Source organism: Phytophthora cinnamomi (assembly GCF_018691715.1).
Source record: "Phytophthora cinnamomi strain GKB4 chromosome Unknown Contig67, whole genome shotgun sequence".
Lineage (NCBI taxonomy): Eukaryota > Oomycota > Peronosporomycetes > Peronosporales > Peronosporaceae > Phytophthora > Phytophthora cinnamomi.
The window spans coordinates 639244-657395 of NW_027151000.1; the positions used below are offsets into that span (position 1 = coordinate 639244).

General features: G+C 53.2%; 4 protein-coding genes across 4 annotated transcripts; 3 read left to right on the forward strand and 1 right to left on the reverse strand.

Annotated features, from left to right (window-relative positions):
* Positions 1–1825: 1825 nt before the first annotated feature.
* On the forward strand, positions 1826–3649 carry IUM83_09459 (Serine/threonine-protein kinase AtPK2/AtPK19; the record flags this gene model as incomplete). The annotated part of the gene is made up of 1 exon (XM_067933900.1): positions 1826–3649. One exon carries the CDS (start codon positions 1826–1828, stop codon positions 3647–3649), a length of 1824 nt encoding a protein of 607 aa, XP_067786524.1.
* Positions 3650–5425: 1776 nt separating this feature from the next.
* On the reverse strand, positions 5426–13296 carry IUM83_09460 (anthranilate synthase component I; the record flags this gene model as incomplete). The annotated part of the gene is made up of 10 exons (XM_067933901.1): positions 5426–5466; positions 5537–5583; positions 8611–8715; positions 8810–8846; positions 9310–9355; positions 9425–9465; positions 9561–9588; positions 9676–9823; positions 9884–9898; positions 11726–13296. 10 exons carry the CDS (start codon positions 13294–13296, stop codon positions 5426–5428), a joined length of 2079 nt encoding a protein of 692 aa, XP_067786625.1.
* A 2018-nt stretch (positions 13297–15314) lies between these two features.
* IUM83_09461 (Avirulence protein) lies at positions 15315–16288 on the forward strand (the record flags this gene model as incomplete). The annotated part of the gene is made up of 3 exons (XM_067933902.1): positions 15315–15707; positions 15770–15943; positions 16028–16288. The coding sequence occupies 3 exons, from the start codon at positions 15315–15317 to the stop codon at positions 16286–16288; spliced, it is 828 nt and encodes a 275-aa protein (XP_067786613.1).
* Positions 16289–16519: 231 nt separating this feature from the next.
* Positions 16520–18061, forward strand: IUM83_09462 (uncharacterized protein; the record flags this gene model as incomplete). The annotated part of the gene is made up of 1 exon (XM_067933903.1): positions 16520–18061. One exon carries the CDS (start codon positions 16520–16522, stop codon positions 18059–18061), a length of 1542 nt encoding a protein of 513 aa, XP_067786624.1.
* Between the last annotated feature and the right edge of the window lie 91 nt (positions 18062–18152).

Here is an 18152-nt window from a genome sequence, read left to right on the forward strand (position 1 = left end):
GATCTCCAATCAGATACGCACGTAAAGTCCAGCGGCTAATCTACGCGGTGGAGTTCCTCCTCTTGCTGAACTACGTTGAGGTCATCATTCCTCTCGTGTATTGTAAGTTTATCCATGCAATCTCAAACTTATGTTCTTGTCTAACGACGTGCTGAAAATCAATGCAGCGATCTACTTATATGCCATGTATAACCTGCCGAATCGCGACTACTACATCCAGCTTCGTGCCGTCGATCACGAGCATCTTCTCTACATGCTGAATAACGTCTTATTTTATTGCTCACTTCAGCTCGTCTCACTCCTGGTGCTGCTGATTGCATTGCACGTTTTTGTGGGGCTCTCTCCTATTCATCAACTTGCGTATGTCCTTGAAAAACAGTTCGTTGGAGTGCAACTGAAGTTGGTGTTCTGGGTTTACTACAATGTTCATGCATCTCTGCAGCATTCAGGTGCGCTCAATCGTAGAACTGCCTTACTTGCCAACCGTAAGTTAACGAAAAGATGGGGTGTCATGTGTAGGCTACGACTACACCCTCAAATTCAATTGGATGCATCATTGAACAGTTCGAGATCGCTATGACATGAGGCCCACTCCGTACTCGACAATATGCGTTGGTCGATTCTACATTACAATAGGCAGACCGAGTTGTGGTGTGGTGTCGCGTAGACTAACAAGACCAAAGGTCGTGCTGAATTCGAGTTCAAGTCTTTGCGTGATGCACGCAGACTTAGAGTTTGTGTTAACTGTTGACTCTGTGACTCTTTCGTTCTCGTACATGTACATTGACCTCCGTCGAAGAGAAGAAGAAAACCCCGACATAGCATAGGACACCTGTACATATTGTACATTACGAATGAATACGGTAGCTTGGGTCTGTCGTCAACATAATGCCGCAGCGTTATGTCTTTACGGGGTATTTTACTCACCTACCAGCTTCAATTCCACTCTCAATCTGCGCATTCCGGTATTGCTGAAACAGATTCATCCAAAATATTTGGTGACAAGTGATCGCTTCGTTCGTCTTGGCAAGAGCCGTAGCAAACAATTTAAATTAATAATCGTCAACACGGCCAAAATCCTGACTTCCGAGTAAAACCTGTAGGCACTTTTTGCAGATTGATAGGGTATAAACTTACAATAAAACCTAATATCAAGCCCATAGTGCCAGTGCTGACTTCAGTGCACAATGGTCCCGTGCATCGAGTTCCCCGTCACTACAGTGGAGTGCAAAGCACTACCGCGCCAAAGATCTCGTCCGTTCAAGATAGCTCACACCGTCCTGAATGATGACTTGTGATCCGTTGGTTGACTGCTATGGATATGGTTGGGGACGTAAGAGGTCGGCCCACCAGCAAGTCGACTCGACCAACAAGACGGAATTAGTCGCCACGCTAGCCGAGTTTCAGGTCTGTCGCGAGCCGTTCCAAAGCAGGCGTCCAGGACAAGTGCAACGGAGATATGCGCCGGCCTAAATAGCCAAACACGCGACTAAGCAATGTGCGTCGTTCCTACATCGCCATCCATTGGTAATCTCCGCGTCGACCAGAAACGGACAGCAACCACCCGAACTCGAACTTGGTGGTCAACCTTAAATACCTCACTTCAACTTGGCGCATACAAATTTCCAGTCATGTCTGCGCATAATATCCTTATACTAGCTGAGCAGCTCGCAGTCTCATGGTTTAAAGCTGGTGGAGCACCTCATGTAGTCGTAGTTGCCGACCCACGCCGCCAGTTTGCTTTTTGCCTCCTCCTGCTCAAGGCGCACACCAGTTTCCTCTTCGCCTCGCTCTCTTCTCGACATTTCCGCCTCACTGCGTCGCAATGGGCGCCGAAGGTGTCGACGCTGCCCAGGTCAAGATGGGCTTCTCCAGGGTCACTGGGTGCTGCAGCCTCGGGAACAAGAGCTTCTTGCTCTCAGCTCTCGCCTTCACCTTCGTGATTCTCAACTTAGCGGCGCTGTGGGCGCTGCACTTCGCAGATCGCCCGGTGACCAAGGGAAGCTTGCGGTCAGCGACGCGCTTTAGCACGGGCCAGCTTGGTGCGACCAACGGGGCCACTCCGAGTGTGGGTGACGTTGTCAGCTTCAACAACGACAACGTTCTGCGCGTCGGTGCAGGCACAACTGCCTACCTGAACCTGATGACACTGAATGCCGATGCATTTAACATTCCCTACGTCAACTTCGCCCCCATGGGCACCGGTTCAAACTACACGAACGTGATGGGGTACACTGTGCGACAGGACTCGGCTACCACGTCCTTCCTCACGACCATGACCTTTAACCCCGACAACAGGACAATAGTAGCGGGATCCATCTCCGATGCGAATACCTTCACATCAGATGCGATCCGCGGCCTCGCCACGCTTTCGGACACGCAAATGGCAGTGCTTACGGTGTGGAACACGTCGGACGGCTACACATCTGTGAAGACCGCGGTCACGCCTGCAACCTTGGACGCCTCCACTGGCAGTGTCACGCTGGACAAGAGCAAGATTGCGAACGTGACCACCGGATCAGCGACCAACTTCATCGCACCGATTTCGAGCTCAAGCTTCGTCGTCACGTACTACGACGCATGGAGTGCCTCTTACGACCAGTACGCGAAGGTTGGCGTCATGGCCACCGATGGGACGATCACTCTTAGTTCGGCCAAAAGCTTTGGAGTCACAAATGGTGCAGGTTTGTCCACGGAATTTGGCGCCCCAGTCGCTCTCAAGGGTCTGAGTTCAACTGGTGCAGGTTTTGCCATCCCGTACTACACTGAGCTCGACTCTTACACCCAGGACCCCAACAACCCCAAAACAGACTCGGATCTGAGCGGCATTTGCGTCACTACTGCGGTTTTCAGTGACAACGCCTTGTCAAGCTTCACCACGCCGGTATGTGGTACAGGCTACCGTCCTGGACACTACCCCGAGATCGTTGCACTGAGTGACAGTGCAATTGCTGTCATCTTTTACGACACGGCCAACAACAACGCACTGACGGTGGTTACGATGACGCTATCGTCCGACAAAATATTGAGTATCAGCGGCTCGTATGTCTTCCCTGAAGTGCACGGCGATCTCTCGGCCTACAGCCCAAGCTTCCTATCGCCTCACGGCCGCTTGCTGTCCGGCAACCGCTTGGCTGTGAGCTTCCTCAACCCCGCGATGAATGGAAGGCTGTGTGTGCGAGTATTCAGCTTCTCGCTGTACACGCTCACTCTTAAAGAACTCACTCCAGTCTTGCCCGTTGGTCCATCGGATTTCGCGTGGGTCACGACTTCCAACAAGTGGCCGGTTAACCATGCCATGGTGCCTCTGGGGGCGGACGGCTTCGTGACGGGTTACGTGGGCAGACGCAACAATGTCCTTCAGCAGACCTTCGCTGCGTTCGAGTCCTTTGGTAACCCTGTCGGCATCGTCCAGTCAACGTCAGGCGACAGTGTGTCTGTCACCACACAGGGCAACGCCAAAACCAGTGGTCTCACTGACGGTGCAGTTTACTACGCGACCACCTCGGGTGCTGTGGTTGCGCAGAACGGCACTTCCATGGACCCCGACTTCTTCTACACGGCGGATGGGACAATGCTCGTCACGCAGGACTCCCGTGTGGGTGTGGCTGTCGATGACGACAAGCTTTTCATTTCGACAACCCTATAACAGCTATAAGAACTGGGTCGAACGATCCTATCCAGCACGACGCGGAGCCATCGGAAGCTAAGCGGCTCGAGCCACAACTATAAGCAGCACATCCACGCTGTCACCTCAATATCCATAACTCCATACCATCAATACACTTTGCACTTTCATCAAACATAGCGTCCGTTACACTTGCCTGGTCGAGTCGTCTCTCCAGGAACAGCAAGATCCAAAGCCAAGTGTAGATGCATGGGAACGGAAGACTCGAATAATTCTCAGACAGCGATCGATATACCGCTACCATCCTTTACGGCAGCCACAGTATCCCAGTTCGATGTTACAGCGCTACGTCGAGACTTTGAGCGGCTCAGTGTGGACGACCTGACTGCCCTCGCCAGCTTCCCGGTTGAACCGCACGAACTCATCGGCCGCGTCGTCGCAGTCACGCATTGTTTACTACTAACCCTCGCACCAGAACACACCGCACTCGAGCTTCGGGCACCGCCATGGCCCCTGCTGCGACTTCAGTTGTTGGAAAATACCCACAAGATTTGGCGAAAACTGCGAAAGCGTGCTTGGCAATTGGAAACTGGAGTCAAGTCGTTATCTCCCATACAAATTCGCTTCGGATACAAGGAGCTTGTGCCGTTTATCTTGCCCCAAAAGCTTCAAAATCGTCGTCATCACGGATGGGAAATTGATCGTCTCGCCCAAGTGAGCACGATCGCTGCTTCTCTCGGGGCATGGGTAGTGTTCTGTTTATATTGCTCCGCAGAACCCCCACTGACGACTTGTCTCCGCTGTGAAATTGCTGCTTCCGCTACTGGCCAAAATGATATCGTAGTGGATCAACCAGTACCCCGCGTCAAGATCCCAGCACGGAACAAATCGCCACGAAAACGAGGCTTGAACCAAAATGCTAACGGCTCATCGAACATTGTGAGAGCTGTTCCGACCTCAAAATTGGAGCCACTGGTAGCACCTAATCGGTGCCTTCGATCTTCTAGGCGCTGCGGCATCAAGATTGGGGGTCGCTTTCTGCTCTTTCACGCACGATTTCCTAGCGGTTCGAGCGATAAACTCGCGGTAAAGTACCTCGAAACACTTGGCGAGTGGTCTGTCTACTGCTTAGACATCAACCGTGTCGGGATGGAACAGCATAAGGATCCAGTCTTGAAACAGGTTTCTGTGGCTTCAGAGTTATCACCGCTGAGTAAATCGTGGTGGAAACCGCCTCGTACAATAGAGAATCTGGCGAGAACATTTGCGTTATGCTACATGACACCACTAGCACAACAGTCTCTGCTACTCCAGCTTGGGTTTCGTGATCATTTGTTCGAACGTTCACAAGATATCCCTTACGTTAAAACACCGCTGCTTTCTTCACCTGCGTTCACCCTAAAGTTTGACGCTGTAACGGTACATTCACAGCAGCAGTGTTTCCTGTTGGGAATAGGAAATGTGTTGGTCATGATGGAAACGACAATTGCAGACTTGCGTTCACAGTTGGCTCCGTTGGTCGTCTCTCATCTGTTGAATCTCGCTGACAAGCAGTGCACTTTCGGCTTTATGTACCGCGGATCTGTCCTTGCGCAATCGCAAGAGAAACATCTTGCTGCTGTTAACTTACTGCCGTTTGCCTTGCTTGTCGTAGCTGGGAGCATTCAAAGGAAGCCGCTCCGCGTGGGTCATTGTACATCGCAGCTCTGGTGCCACCACACAGAAGTCTCACAGAGTCTCGTGAATTATGGAGTACCTGACCATATTTCACAGCCTTGCAGTGTTCCAGTACTTGGATCAACAAATACTGCGGTACAAATTTTTGCCATGCACCAGCCCTATATACCGAGGATTGTTAGCACGACAGCGATATCAACTACTTCAATCGTTGTAGAATTTTTCACGCACTGGAGAGCGTTCGTATACTTCCAGCAACTGCAAGACTCGTCCGTCCTCTTCCAGATACAACAACATCATGCCAAAAAGCAAACAAAACCGCCAAAATGCCGCCAAAACAATGCCCAAGAAGATGCGAAAGACGAAAAAGTGCCCTACGGGCCACAGCCTCAGCCACTCCCTCAAAAAGTAAGTATTCCATTTTCAATTTTCAGAAGTCCATTTCTCACGTAGTAGTGCCTTGACAGAAATTCAAGAGTAAGAAGGAGTGGTTACTGCCAATTTACGCCACGATCGACATCGTATCGCCCAGTGCAGGACTGTTAAAGACACCGTTCCGTCAATATGTAGAGCATACTCTTTCTTCACCCTGCCGGTTCGTTCTGGCTGAAGAACCAAACGTGATCCACTTCACCCAAGTCAACGGCTTTGCGGCTGAACTCGATAGCTTTGGCGTTCACCTCAGCGTGTTTGACGTCACGTTCGTGCGCGACGAATCCTGCTCGTTGGATTCGCTACTCAAATTGAAAGGTGCCTATGTCTGGCTCATTGTACCGAGGAACCCACATAACGACCGAGGAGGTCCTGCACTCCCAACAGAGTGGATGATTGACCTGTATCGCTTCGTTCAGCATCCGACGTACGATTTCCAGACGCCAGAGTCTGAACGAGTGACCAATTTTCGTGTGCGAATGTCATGGCGCAGAGCTGAACGTGCCGTGGAGGCTGCATTTTGGAGTAAAGATGTCGACTGGAGGTCTTCGATGAGCTCCACAGATCTATACAACACCGTGCTGCGCCAAATCTTCGATGCACTTTGTCGATCTCATCCACCGGCATTTGGCGTGGACAGCGTCAAGTTCAGCAAGTTGCTGTATGAAGCCAAAATCCAGCCAAATCTACTCGCAATCGGGGATGCCGCATTCCTCTTCGCAAGTAATGTCACACCAGGGTTTTCCTACGAAATGGGTTTCGATGGTTTCGTACGCGCGGTCAAATGGCTCGCTCAGCAGTTCTACAGTAAAAAGAATGTGAAGGTGAGCAAAAGTCCGAGTAAAATGCTTCCTGGAATGCAGCACTCCATGATGAAGTGGCAGTTGTCACGACGCGGGGAGATGGATGCCGGCGATTACCTGTTATCTCCACTCCGACGATTTTGCTATGAAACACTGGTGCATCTGCCCAGCGTAGCTTCCACTTGGCGCGATATCATGGACTCTTGGAGATTAGCACGTAAACAGCAGTGTCTGCAGGAATACACACTGAAGTACTGCGCAGCAACACGCTTGCGCGCAAGTTGGGTAGGCTTCGTTACTTGGAGAATATTTTTGCATAGGCGACAGCGCATGAGAGAGGAGCGTCTGGCAGCGACCAAGCTTCAGAGCGTTGCTCGGGGTCGGAAATGGTACCTGGAGTATCAGCACATACGCCATATCGTGACCAGGACACAGCTACGGATTCAAGCTCGATCAGAGCTGCGCCGACTTCGAGCGGAGCGTGCAGCATTTGTTGAAAGAATGCGAATTCGCATGGTGAGTTGGATGCGCTACCATCTCTGGCTTCTGCGCGAGTGGAAGAGAATCAATGCAAAGCTGGCAGCGAGGACAGATCGAATTCGTGAAAAGCGACTGCGGCGGCTTGGCGTGGCAGTTTTTCCCTTGGAAACTCGGCGCGTACGATTCTCTTTGTATCGTGCGAAGCCCAAGGCCTTGGAGAATGCGCCTGCCAGTAACGAAGCGAAGCAAGATGGACTCTGCGACGCTTATGAGCTTGAAGTTGTTGACCCCACTCGATCTTGGGGGCAGCTTTTTAACGTCTCGCAGCAGCAACTCGATCAATTTGTCATCGAAGAGACTAAACGTTTGGTGCTGCAGCAGGAATCGGGGCTTGCGATACTGGGTGTGCCTGCAAAAAAGGAGGCACCGAGCACTACTCCTTCTCCACTGGTGCAGACGAAACTCCCGCGGGGTCGCAAGGAAGTAAATACTTCTCTCGTGAGAGACTCAGTTGCGCATCCAGTGCTGAAGCCGAACATAATGCTGCTGGCACTAGCGAGGCGGCTCGCCATAGTAAGGAGTGTTGCGCAGGGTGATGTGAACTTGCGCTGCTACTCCGATTCGATAGAGACGTCGCTTGGAAAGGTACGCTGCCACACCCGCGGATCAAGATCCCGTCGTACTCACTTGTTTGCTTTCTTGCTGTTGGTGGTTTTTGGATATGTGTAGCTTGTTTTCAAAGGCGCCCTTCGGTCTCAACTTGACCTAGAGCAAGACGATCGTATCCTTGGTAAAAGTCTTGTGCAGCGTCACATTGTTCGGATCTTGGAGTGGGCGGACACCTTGAAGTTTATGGTGTACACACCGGCCACCTCAGCAAGGCGTCGCTATGACCTCGCTTCGTCGTTTGTTCTTTCCGTTCTTCAATTTTCACGTTTTGGCTCGATGCGTCTGAGTATTCCGGAAGGAGATGGTATCGTCGCAGCAGATGAAGTTGAAAACTCTGCACTTCGTGACTCCCGGTATTCGATTCCACACCAAATCCACCATATTGTGAATGGACCCCACAAACTCGTCGCGCTTCGGTATATTCTCAGTTACGTGCTGCAGTACGGAGTTCGCACTCCGACATATTCGATGATGCCTCACGTGATAGCGGAACGGGAACGACAGCGCAGGGAGCGCGAGTCGGCAGACCTCGATGCTATACTCGCCCGTGAACGGCAGCTTTTTGTGAAGGTACAGGCACGCGTTAGGCAGCACCTCGCGAGAATAATTCGACTACAACTCGCTTTGGTAAGTGGTCCACCACCTTGCGCCGTGTGAATGTAAGAAACTCATGTAAGTCCCATGAACACCTTTATGACTTTTCAGTCTTCCTATTCGAAGGAATTCGATCCAGGCAGCGGCAGATTCGTGTATGTTCTGCAGCATCAATCCGGTGACCGCACTGTCCTGGGCGAGCGAAAGCCCTTCAGTCTATTCGACCAAGACGTACCTTCACCAGCAGACGAATGGCTGGCCATTTCCGCTCCAGCGACATCAAATAATGATAAGATGCGCTTCTTCAACCCACGGCGCGGAGTTTACAGTCGATACAACGATGCCCTAGCTGCGATGATCCTCCAGCGCTGGTTTCGAGGCAAGATGTGGGACGGGATCAATAACTGGAAGCTGCGTGAGATTGCTCTTGCTCTGAGTTACCACAGCAACGCTCAAAAGCCCACGAAAATGTCGGATCCTCGTCAACTAGAAAATATCAAGAGACAAGCTTTGCAGCTCCACGTACTGCAGCATGAGGTACAGCAGGTATTTACGCTTTTCGCCTTGGGAATGTCATTTAACCCACGCGCTCTTTCTTGTTCGTGTTATCGTTCGATGATGCCAGTACAAAGCGGCTTACCCATTGTACGAGGCTGCTCTGAAGGTATGCACTCGCTAGTTGCAACTCGCAGAAGGCTTGGCGCTAACTCCAGCAACTCCCTTGTGGCTGTACGGCTCTCGGTGTCAGTTATCCCCCAAAGACCCTCAAACGCTTGTTTGCTTGGCGATACTTCTGGTCATATCGTGTCGATACCCCGCGGCACAATCGTGGGTACGCGCGATGGACCTGCTTACGCAGGCCCGCGCCTTAGTTGGCAATGAGATTGTCAGCACGGTGCACGAAATCGAGCAGAATAGCTTCCGCTGGGCGCTGTTTCTCCAGCCGAAAAACCCTCATGTACGTTTCCAACCCAATATTCCGCGCACTTCAATGAACCTGATGAAAAATGCTAACCGTTTCCGAACCTTCAAGACAATCGCGAACTATGCAGTGTATCTCCAGTGTGTCCACCTTGATATCGATAAGGTAAGCTCCATCATCATGCTAAAAGCGTTGTCGAGGATTACTTTCTTGACCTACCTTGGCTACAGGCCGAGCTCCTCTATCGGCGAGCGCTTGATCTGGATCCCGTCAACGACTTGTTCGTCACAAATTTCCAGCGATTGCAGTCCGAACGAGCTCCAGGTCGAAAGTACGCGTTTGCCGGTCCGGGAACTATCGCACTCGCACGATCTTCGGTACGCCTGCAAGATATTGCACGGTAAAGCTTCCTCAGCCGTCATAACGACAATGTTATCCTGCTACAGGAAGTGCATCGCTGTGGGCCGAACTTTCAATGGCGCGAAATGGAAGACCCTGCAGCTCTGCCGCCCATGCCAACACGCTTCTTCCACAACCTTCGCACTGGCAAATGCACGTGGGAGATACCAACTGAGGGTCAAGGCCTGGAGACAACACCAGACCAAGATAGCACCGCGCCTATTACCACGAGCACAAGTGGTTAGCAGTATCCATTCACGCCAAGTTTTGCTGACGTACCATAAGCATGACCAGCTTGTATGTGTGGGAAATTGCGCCCGGCATTTATTTATCCTACTTCATGTGTTGAGTCATTTCATTCTGATTTTTTTCAGTTCCCTTCGGGCCCCGTCTTCTTCGTCTATGAGGCCTTGTTGCTTGAGCTGATGTGTAAACGCCAAAATACCCTGAGCCAACACCTCGGAGGCACGACTAGTTCGCGCCACCTTCACCATCGATCGGAGATCGGACTGCAACCGTTCGTTGCACACCAAATCCTCGCAGCGCTTCCGGTCTGCGTACTTAAATACTGCTGGGCGGTGCCTAATAGCTTCCAATCGCGAGCACAATGCCTTCACCAACTGCAGCTGAACCAAGCGGAGGTGATCGAAGTCGGAGGGCGCCAGCGGACAAACTGCAAGCTGCACGACCGGAAGGAGTACGCTGCACTGGAATTCGCAAACGACCAGCTTCCGGAGTAGTAGCAGCAGAAAAAGGTTTGTTCGCGTCTTCCCCACGGAGCACGAGAAGAGCTTTTGTTCCACGAAACTCAACACTTCACGCACTGTACTCGCAGACACTGTGATCACCATCGCCTTCACCAGCTCCGCGAAAGAGTCGGCCCTCCCCTGATAGTTGCCTAATGTAGGGAACGACGCGTCGCTGTTGGACATCTCTTCGCGTCCACAGCAAAGCTTCGTGCACTGTTGTAATACCACCCACAACAACGCCCGTACTCCGTTCGTGCTGTGCCGAAAAATATTCTGCAGCAGAGCAATCGCGTTTCTCGCTGAGCTAGGTGGGCTAGTGTACGCGCAGTACACAAGCTCCTGCACGACATACTGGCGAGCCCATTCCCGATTCAGTTTTGCTGACGTATTACTGATGACAACGACATTCATGACGTCCAAGAGCATCTCCTGCCTTCGTCTCCTTCGACCAATGTTGATCAGACCAGTTAATAAACGCACCAAAGGTCCAGTGGATAGCACGCGTCGAGTAAAATCTCCGGTGCTGTTTTTCGTCCCAGCAAGCGACGTGAGGATAGTAAGAAGGTGTATACTTGTCACCGAAGACTTGAATGATGTGACATCAACGGCAGCATCGAGAGGCGAGCGGTCATATTCTACAAGCGGCTTTTGTACAACGCCTCGCTTCACGCTGGTCTCCATGCCACCGCCACCGCATTTGCCGAGCTGCTGAGTGACGGCATTGCCAAAAATTGTGCACGCATCGGCTGGATGTTCTTGCTCGAAGTCCGCGAGGGCGCTTAGCACTTCTTGCAAGAGAACGTTTGCAGCCGGGTGTGTCGACGACAAGAGGAGATTGAGTGCCTCCGAGAATTTGACAGCGACATCATCATGTGTGTTGTCCTGTCCAACATACCGACTCAGACGGTAGTAGTAAGCCCGGCAAATCCGCGTCGCCAGGCTCTGAAGCATCTGTCCAAACTCACTTTGCTCCTCAATGCTATCTTTGATGGCAACGCTGATCAGTGCATGCACGTGGTTCCAAGAAACAGTCGTCCGTTTGTCTGACCAAGCCTCGGACCAAATGTCCACGAATAATGCACTCGTGCGAGCATTCGCAGCAACCAAGAGACGAATGAGCAACTCCATCTTGCTTCGAGCTTCCAGGAGAGCCTGGCTTCCCGCAGCGTCAAGGCCACCCGTCCTTCCACTAGTATCAGAGACTGATGGGTCAGCAGAGCCATTCTGTCTGCTCTGTTGTTCAAGCGGCTGGTCATCTACTCCGCCAAACACGAATGGCATGTGGTCACGGAGGATTGCGCGCAGTACCGACCCCTGCTCTTCTACCTGGGATTGAGGGGATAGCACGAAGCTCAGAACGTGTTTGACAAACCATTCTGGCTTCTTCACACTCAATTTCGAATTGAAGCGAACTAAGAAGTCCACCAAATCTTTGAATGATCCACCCTCGGACGGTTGCTTCCGGCGCCGTTCCAGCCACTCTGCCATCAGTGTCGAGCTCCAGTCCGTGCTAGCGTACTTGAACGCCCGCTCCAAGCATTCAGGGACCAGGTACGATTGCGCGTCCACCAGCTGCTTCTTCATATCGTCATCACTCAGGAGCAGCTCCACGAACCCGCAGGTCATTCGACACGCGCGCAACTTGCCTTCCTCCGCCATCAGCTCCACGATCTGCTGTCCGGGGTCTTGAATCCGCCAGTCCAGGTCGTCCTCATCCGGCTCTGCCATCGAATACCGAGGCAGCAACGCTCGCCACAGCGTGCGCCGAACACTGTCACTAGATTCGCTCGCGCACGCCACGATCCAGGGGCTGAGCACGAATCTGTCTCCGTTGTTCTCCACCAGACAGCGCAGCAGCGACCTGCACGCCAGGTCATGGCGCGCCGCCGCCTGCGGGCCCGCCCTCCCCGCCGACGTGGCGCACATCCTCACCAGGGCGTCCGCGACGGGGTACTTGGCACTGGACACGGACTCGCCGGCCTTGCTCATTTTCTCGAGCATGGGCGGCAGCAGCAGGTCCATGAACTCGGGTCTCTTGAACAGGAAGCCGGCCAGCACCTCGTCCAGCAGCGTCGGGTAGCTGCACGGGTAGTAGGCGGCGAGCAGCGTGGTGATCTCCTGGCGGAAGGCGGGCGCGAAGCCCGCGCGGCCGCACCAGTTGGCCACGTGGTTGCCCACGACCTGGAGCAGCACCGCGCGGCTCATGTGGACGTCCACGCGGTCCACGAGGCCCTGCGGCACGAGCTTGGCGGCGTCCACGCCGAAGCGGAGCAGGTCCACCTCTGCGGCCGCCAGCTCGTCGGCGCGCCTGGCGCTGCGCCGCTTCCTCTTGAGCGACCTGCCGCCGCTGGGCTCGGCGCGCCCCGCCGGGAAGAACCAGTCGAGCAGGGAGCGCGCGGCGAGCGGGCTGGCGTCCCCGTTGGCGCCGTTCTTGCTGCCGCTGTCGCCGTTGGCCGCGGCCTGGCGCCGTTCCTGGCTGAAGCTCTGGATCACGGGCGGCAGCTCGTCGCGGAACAGCGACGCAGGCGTCTGAGTCGGAGTCGGAGGAGGAATCGGAGTCGGAGTCGGAGGCGGCGCGTCCGCCGTGAGGCTGCTGATGCTGATGGGCGCCCAGGGCTCGGCGTCGTGCGGGTCGACCTTCACTCTCTTGCTCCTGCTCTGCGCCTCGCTCTGCGCCTCGCTGTCGTCGTCCACGCCGGCCATGAGCGACGCCATCTTCATCTTGCTGGAGCGCGGCGCGCGGCTGGCGCTGGCGCTGGGGTTGGGGGCGGAGGCGGGGCTCTCCGACTGCGCGTACATGCTGGCGATGGACGTGGGCGGCGGCGGGCGCGCGCGCGGCCTGGAGCGGCGCCGCAGCGCGTCGTCGTCGTCAGCTCTCGCCATGCGCTCGCTCGTGCGCCCCAGGGGCGTTTTTTGATACTGGCGCTGGGCTGTGTAGCCCATCGCGGCGGGTCGAGGGGAACGGGCTTTTCGACCGACCCAGACCCGTCGCTGTATACGAAAGGGAAGTGCGGAAAAAGCGGGTAAGAAGACCCGCCGACCCGCACGAACGGATTGGGTGATATTCCTGGCGGGATTAATTCGTGTGGCGCACTTCAATATTTGAGGCGGGCATGGTCGCGTCACTGTGTTGAAGCTGACCATGGCTGCGTCTGGTGAGAAGGTGTTGTTGTCCCAGTGCGCGTTGCTCTCGAGACCAAGGGCGGTTTATTCCCGGTCTTGGACAATTGGAGAATTGCTGGAGGAGAACAAGTTGCCAGACCCCGAGTCGGGGCAGATCCATGTATTGGTGGGTACGCCCCATCCGTTCAAGACCATCGCATCTTGTGAGGGAGTGCTTGGTGCTTGCAACCATCCTTTCTTCTCGCAGTCGCCAGCGGGAAAAGAATTCGACGATTGGCTCGAGTTTCCGTGCTCGCTGTCGTCGACTGAACGCCACAAGTTTTACGTCTGAACGTCGGACAATGCAAATTGCCGAACTAGCGTTGTCAGACGGAAAACTTGGTCGACTATAAAATATGGAGCCGTCATAGGAGCACCAGGCATTGGGAAATCGGTGTGTCTTTACTACGTTTTTCGGAGAGTGATCCACGGTAAAAATGCGGGTGTTGTTTATAGCTGGAAAGCCAATGATCTACTTTGACGAAAAAGTGGTGTGAGAATGCAAGCAGTTACCTTACGTCGGCAACCTGCACTTTTGGACGCAGGATCTGTGGTGTCTGCTCGACTCCATGAATCCAACCCGTATTCCCAGATTTCTTGTTTGGGAGTGCTCGATTCTTTCAGCAAGTATGCCACGAAGGGACTACGTGAAAGAATGCGTGAAGCTGAATCCGAATCCGGAAGAGTACGATTTACCTCTCTGGACACTGAGCGAAATAGGTGTTTCTACGATGTGCCTCACAGCGTAAAGGAAAGCTGTTTCGAATGCTTAGGTGGTGTTTCCTGGCTTGTCCTGGAGACGATCAAATAGAAGCCGAAATCAAGTTTGACTAAGGCATGCAGCTCCTCGTCAGTTTAGGAATGCATCATGCTCATGACAATTGACTCGGTCTTTGATAAGAGGTAAATTTTCATCCACCTGCGGTCGGGTCATCCGTTCCGGAGCGCTGAAGTCCAGTACACTTCTGCGTTCGAGATAAAAACAAATGCGCATCTGAAGTACACTGAGAATCGCCCTAGGATGCTGAACATGCTCGTATCCACTGTCCATCCACTGGTCAATCCACTGGGAGCAGCGCTGCAAGGGTATATTTTCGAGCCGTATGCGATCGACATATTGGAGGAGGGTGGACAGGTTCAGTATCGAGAGCTTACGAGTGGGGTGCGAGTGAAGAAGCAAAAGAAAGCGAATTTGATTCTCACGATTACAAAATCGAAGCGATAACTTGCCAAAGGAGTGAAAATTGGCCAGACGTGCAACCAATTGCATGTTCCCAAAGTGCGGAACTACGGCGCCGTTGATACGTGGATTCTTGATATTGGAACTTTTCAAATGACTGTCAGCGAGCGACACATACAGCGAGGATTTGCCGAAACTGGGTCAAAATGGAGAGTGGGTATTTTTGCGAAGTTCCTCCTTCTACTACACTTGTACCAAGACGGAGCTAGGAACTAGTCATCAATACACACCGTTGATGCCGCTTCCTGATGCGTGACTTTGTTGGGGTGAGCATCAAACTACTACAACACACCAAGCGCGTGTCTCCCATAATACTGCACACAAATGCTGGCGTAATTTCGAAAATATGATTTTTTTTTCTTTTTGTAGTTCGATACACTTCAACTTACAGTTAGCCCTAACGGTGGCATCGCTTTTTTGTTGGCATTTTTGCTTTGGGCTTATGATGCCGAGTGACCGCCATCTGAATCGATGGGTGGGTGAGGCTGTATACAAGCAGGGAGAGGATGACTGCGGGCGCGACGTACAGATACAAGGGGTTGTGATGAATTACTGCCCCATGTCGACCAAGTATGTGCTGCTTTACTCGAACGGGTCCTCGGAGATTGTCCCGGTCGATGAAATCGAAGACTACGTGCCGTTGCGGCGCCAACTAGTGGGCAAGAAGCGCAATTCGAAGAAAAGAAAGACAAACCAGAGTACTGAAGAGAGACCGGGTCGTCAAAAACTCTCACGCTATGCCACGAAGCGAGTCAAAATCGAGAAGAAGGAAGCAGCTACTGAAGTCTCGACCTTGACCCCGGCAGTTCCTGTGTCCGTTCCTACTGCTGCGCTATCGCCAGTAGCTTCGCGCTTCGTGCAAGATATGCTGTGGGCACTGACGACTACCTACGACATCAGCGATGAGAAACAGCGAGCGCTGTTAGCGTCGTTGGATAATCGGTCGGAGCAGGTGAGAGAGAAAGTCAAATCTATGTCTATATTGTTTGATGCTGTCATTAATCTGTCATGTAGCCTCGCGCAGCCCTCGCGAGATACATTAAGGAAGGTGGACTGGATGCCATGCACCGAACTCTGCGTAACTGGGCGTGCGAAGCTGGGAATGGTGATCAAAACAAAGACAGCGCGCAGAAGAATGCTGCGAAAAGAGAACCGTCTCCTACTCCAGGCAACCCCCTAACTATCCGGGTAGCTACCGGTAAAACTTGTGCCTCTCCCCGTTCTCGCTCCCGCTGCGATCAGCATTTACGAGATTTGCTGTCTGCGACGAAGAAAATCAACGGTTCGCGTACCGACAATCTGGATCTGCCAGACTTGGTTGACCTCACTGGGGACGCCGATGAAGACGAGGATAGCGATACTTGCAGGCGACTTCGCTTTGGTCGTAACTCGAAGGTCACTTATAGCGTCAACGGAAGCGTTGATGAATTCCGAGTGCAGGTGAAGGAATCGTCGCGACGCACCAAGCGCGCGAAGATTCCGAAACAGAACCCCGAGATGTGGAAGTCTTCGCTAAAGAGGTCGATGGGGTAAACGTGTGATGTCCGTGAAGTTGGACTACGTGTCCGTCTTGTCGTCTTGAAAGTCCTGGTGGGAATATCAGTCTAATGAATGAATCGTAAGAAGATGCTGTTGCTTGCTTGATCGATTTGTCTTTCTCCACCTTTTCGAGAAATTTGGGGCTTGCGTCGTTTCGCGACGCGTCTTCCTGCGATCCACATCTCGATCTTCCTGCAATAAGTACCAGCGCACGAACCCTGTGCAATGAACTACGGCATCATCAACAACAAGCGTCCAGACCCGCGGAAGCATGGCGGTGCATCGTCGGTCACCGCACTGCTCGCGGACCCACGCATGCGTGAAATCGCCAAGCAAATGGGACTGCAGCCCAAAGACTTCGGCGAGGAGGCACAGGCACTCTGGCAGACGCTCAACGACCTGTCAACGTCGGACCCCAAGCGCTACGAGTCCTTCATCAACGAGCAGCTGCAGGACGGACCCCCGTTGCCTCCGTCCACGGATTCCTCTTCATCGTCAAACCAAGCCTCAAACGATACTCCACCACCTCGCTTCTTCACGCCACACCCGGGCTTCGTGGTCAAGTGCACCATGTATCACTCGGTCAAGTGTCAACAGCAGGAGACCAAGCTCTTCCTCAATATCTGTGCCCACAAGCTCGTTGACGCACCGAAGAACCCAAATTCCGGGCAGGAGGTGCCCGAGGACACGCGAGCTGTTCCCAACACCAACAGCTTGCAAGTCCCCCTTGTCGTGGGCAAGCTGCGAGAAATCACCGACTTCAGCGGGGCCCTCTGCTGTGCTGTAGACGTCGTGGTGAATCCGTGGGTGCTGCGTCGTAGTGAATGGGACTCAAGTTTTAAACGCGAGGTCATGAAGCTGGCGGTCCAGTGGGTGCAGCAGGACGCAGGTGTGAGACTTGTTGCGCCGACTGGGAAGTTCATCAAAGCTCGCTACAAAGGCGGCGTGGCTGTCGGCAACGAGATCATCACGTCGAAACTCCGCATCGAGGACGCCGATCCAGCAAAGCAGCGCATGGAATCACCTGCCGATCTTCTCAAGCAGATAAACCTTGATGAAGCGAAGAAGGACGAGGCCACTCACGAGCTGAAGTTCACGGCGTCTAAAGAGATAAACAACATCCCAACACCAGCGATGTTCGTACAAACACCTTCGTTAGAGCAGATCCAGCCACCACCACCACCTGTGAGCGCGACCGAAACGAAGCCGCAGAAGAAAAAGGTGCTGATTGAAGAGCTGCCATCCCCTTCGAGCAAGCAGGTCGACAAACCTACGAACACGAAACAGACTGCAGGTTCGGCCCCAAGTGCTGTGTCAAAAAAACCAAGTCAGCCAAAGAAGAAGAGCGGTGAGGCAGTGAAGCGAGGATTTCTGAACTCGTCAAAAGCACAACTATACCCGAAGGGGTCCAGTGAAGGTCGTCCGTCGTCCGCGTACGTAAACCTCCTGAGCCGAAGTAAAATTGTTGACCTCGGCGAGATGGAGCGGCAGCGCGAGGCGCAGCTAGCCGGGCGCAGAGATACCATGGCATTTTTACAGCCGAACGAGCAAGCGAAATCTACTCAGCAGCGAGCTGTCAGTTCTACTGGGACTGAAGAAATCGACCATGGTGACCGTATCTTCGAACAGCTCTGCCAACAAGCCGAACCAGATCTCAAGCCCACGGCACTGCGAGACGGTGCCAACTCAAGCGCCAGTGATACGACGAGAGCTGACCAGCTTTTCGGCGAGGGCTTCGAAGAGCTAGCAAAACTTTTGACGCCCTAGGTTCACACTTGCATGAGGCCCCTACAGGTGTTGTATAGCATAGCAGAACAGAAGAACAGGTCAGCAGATAACAAACGATGAGGTATACTTG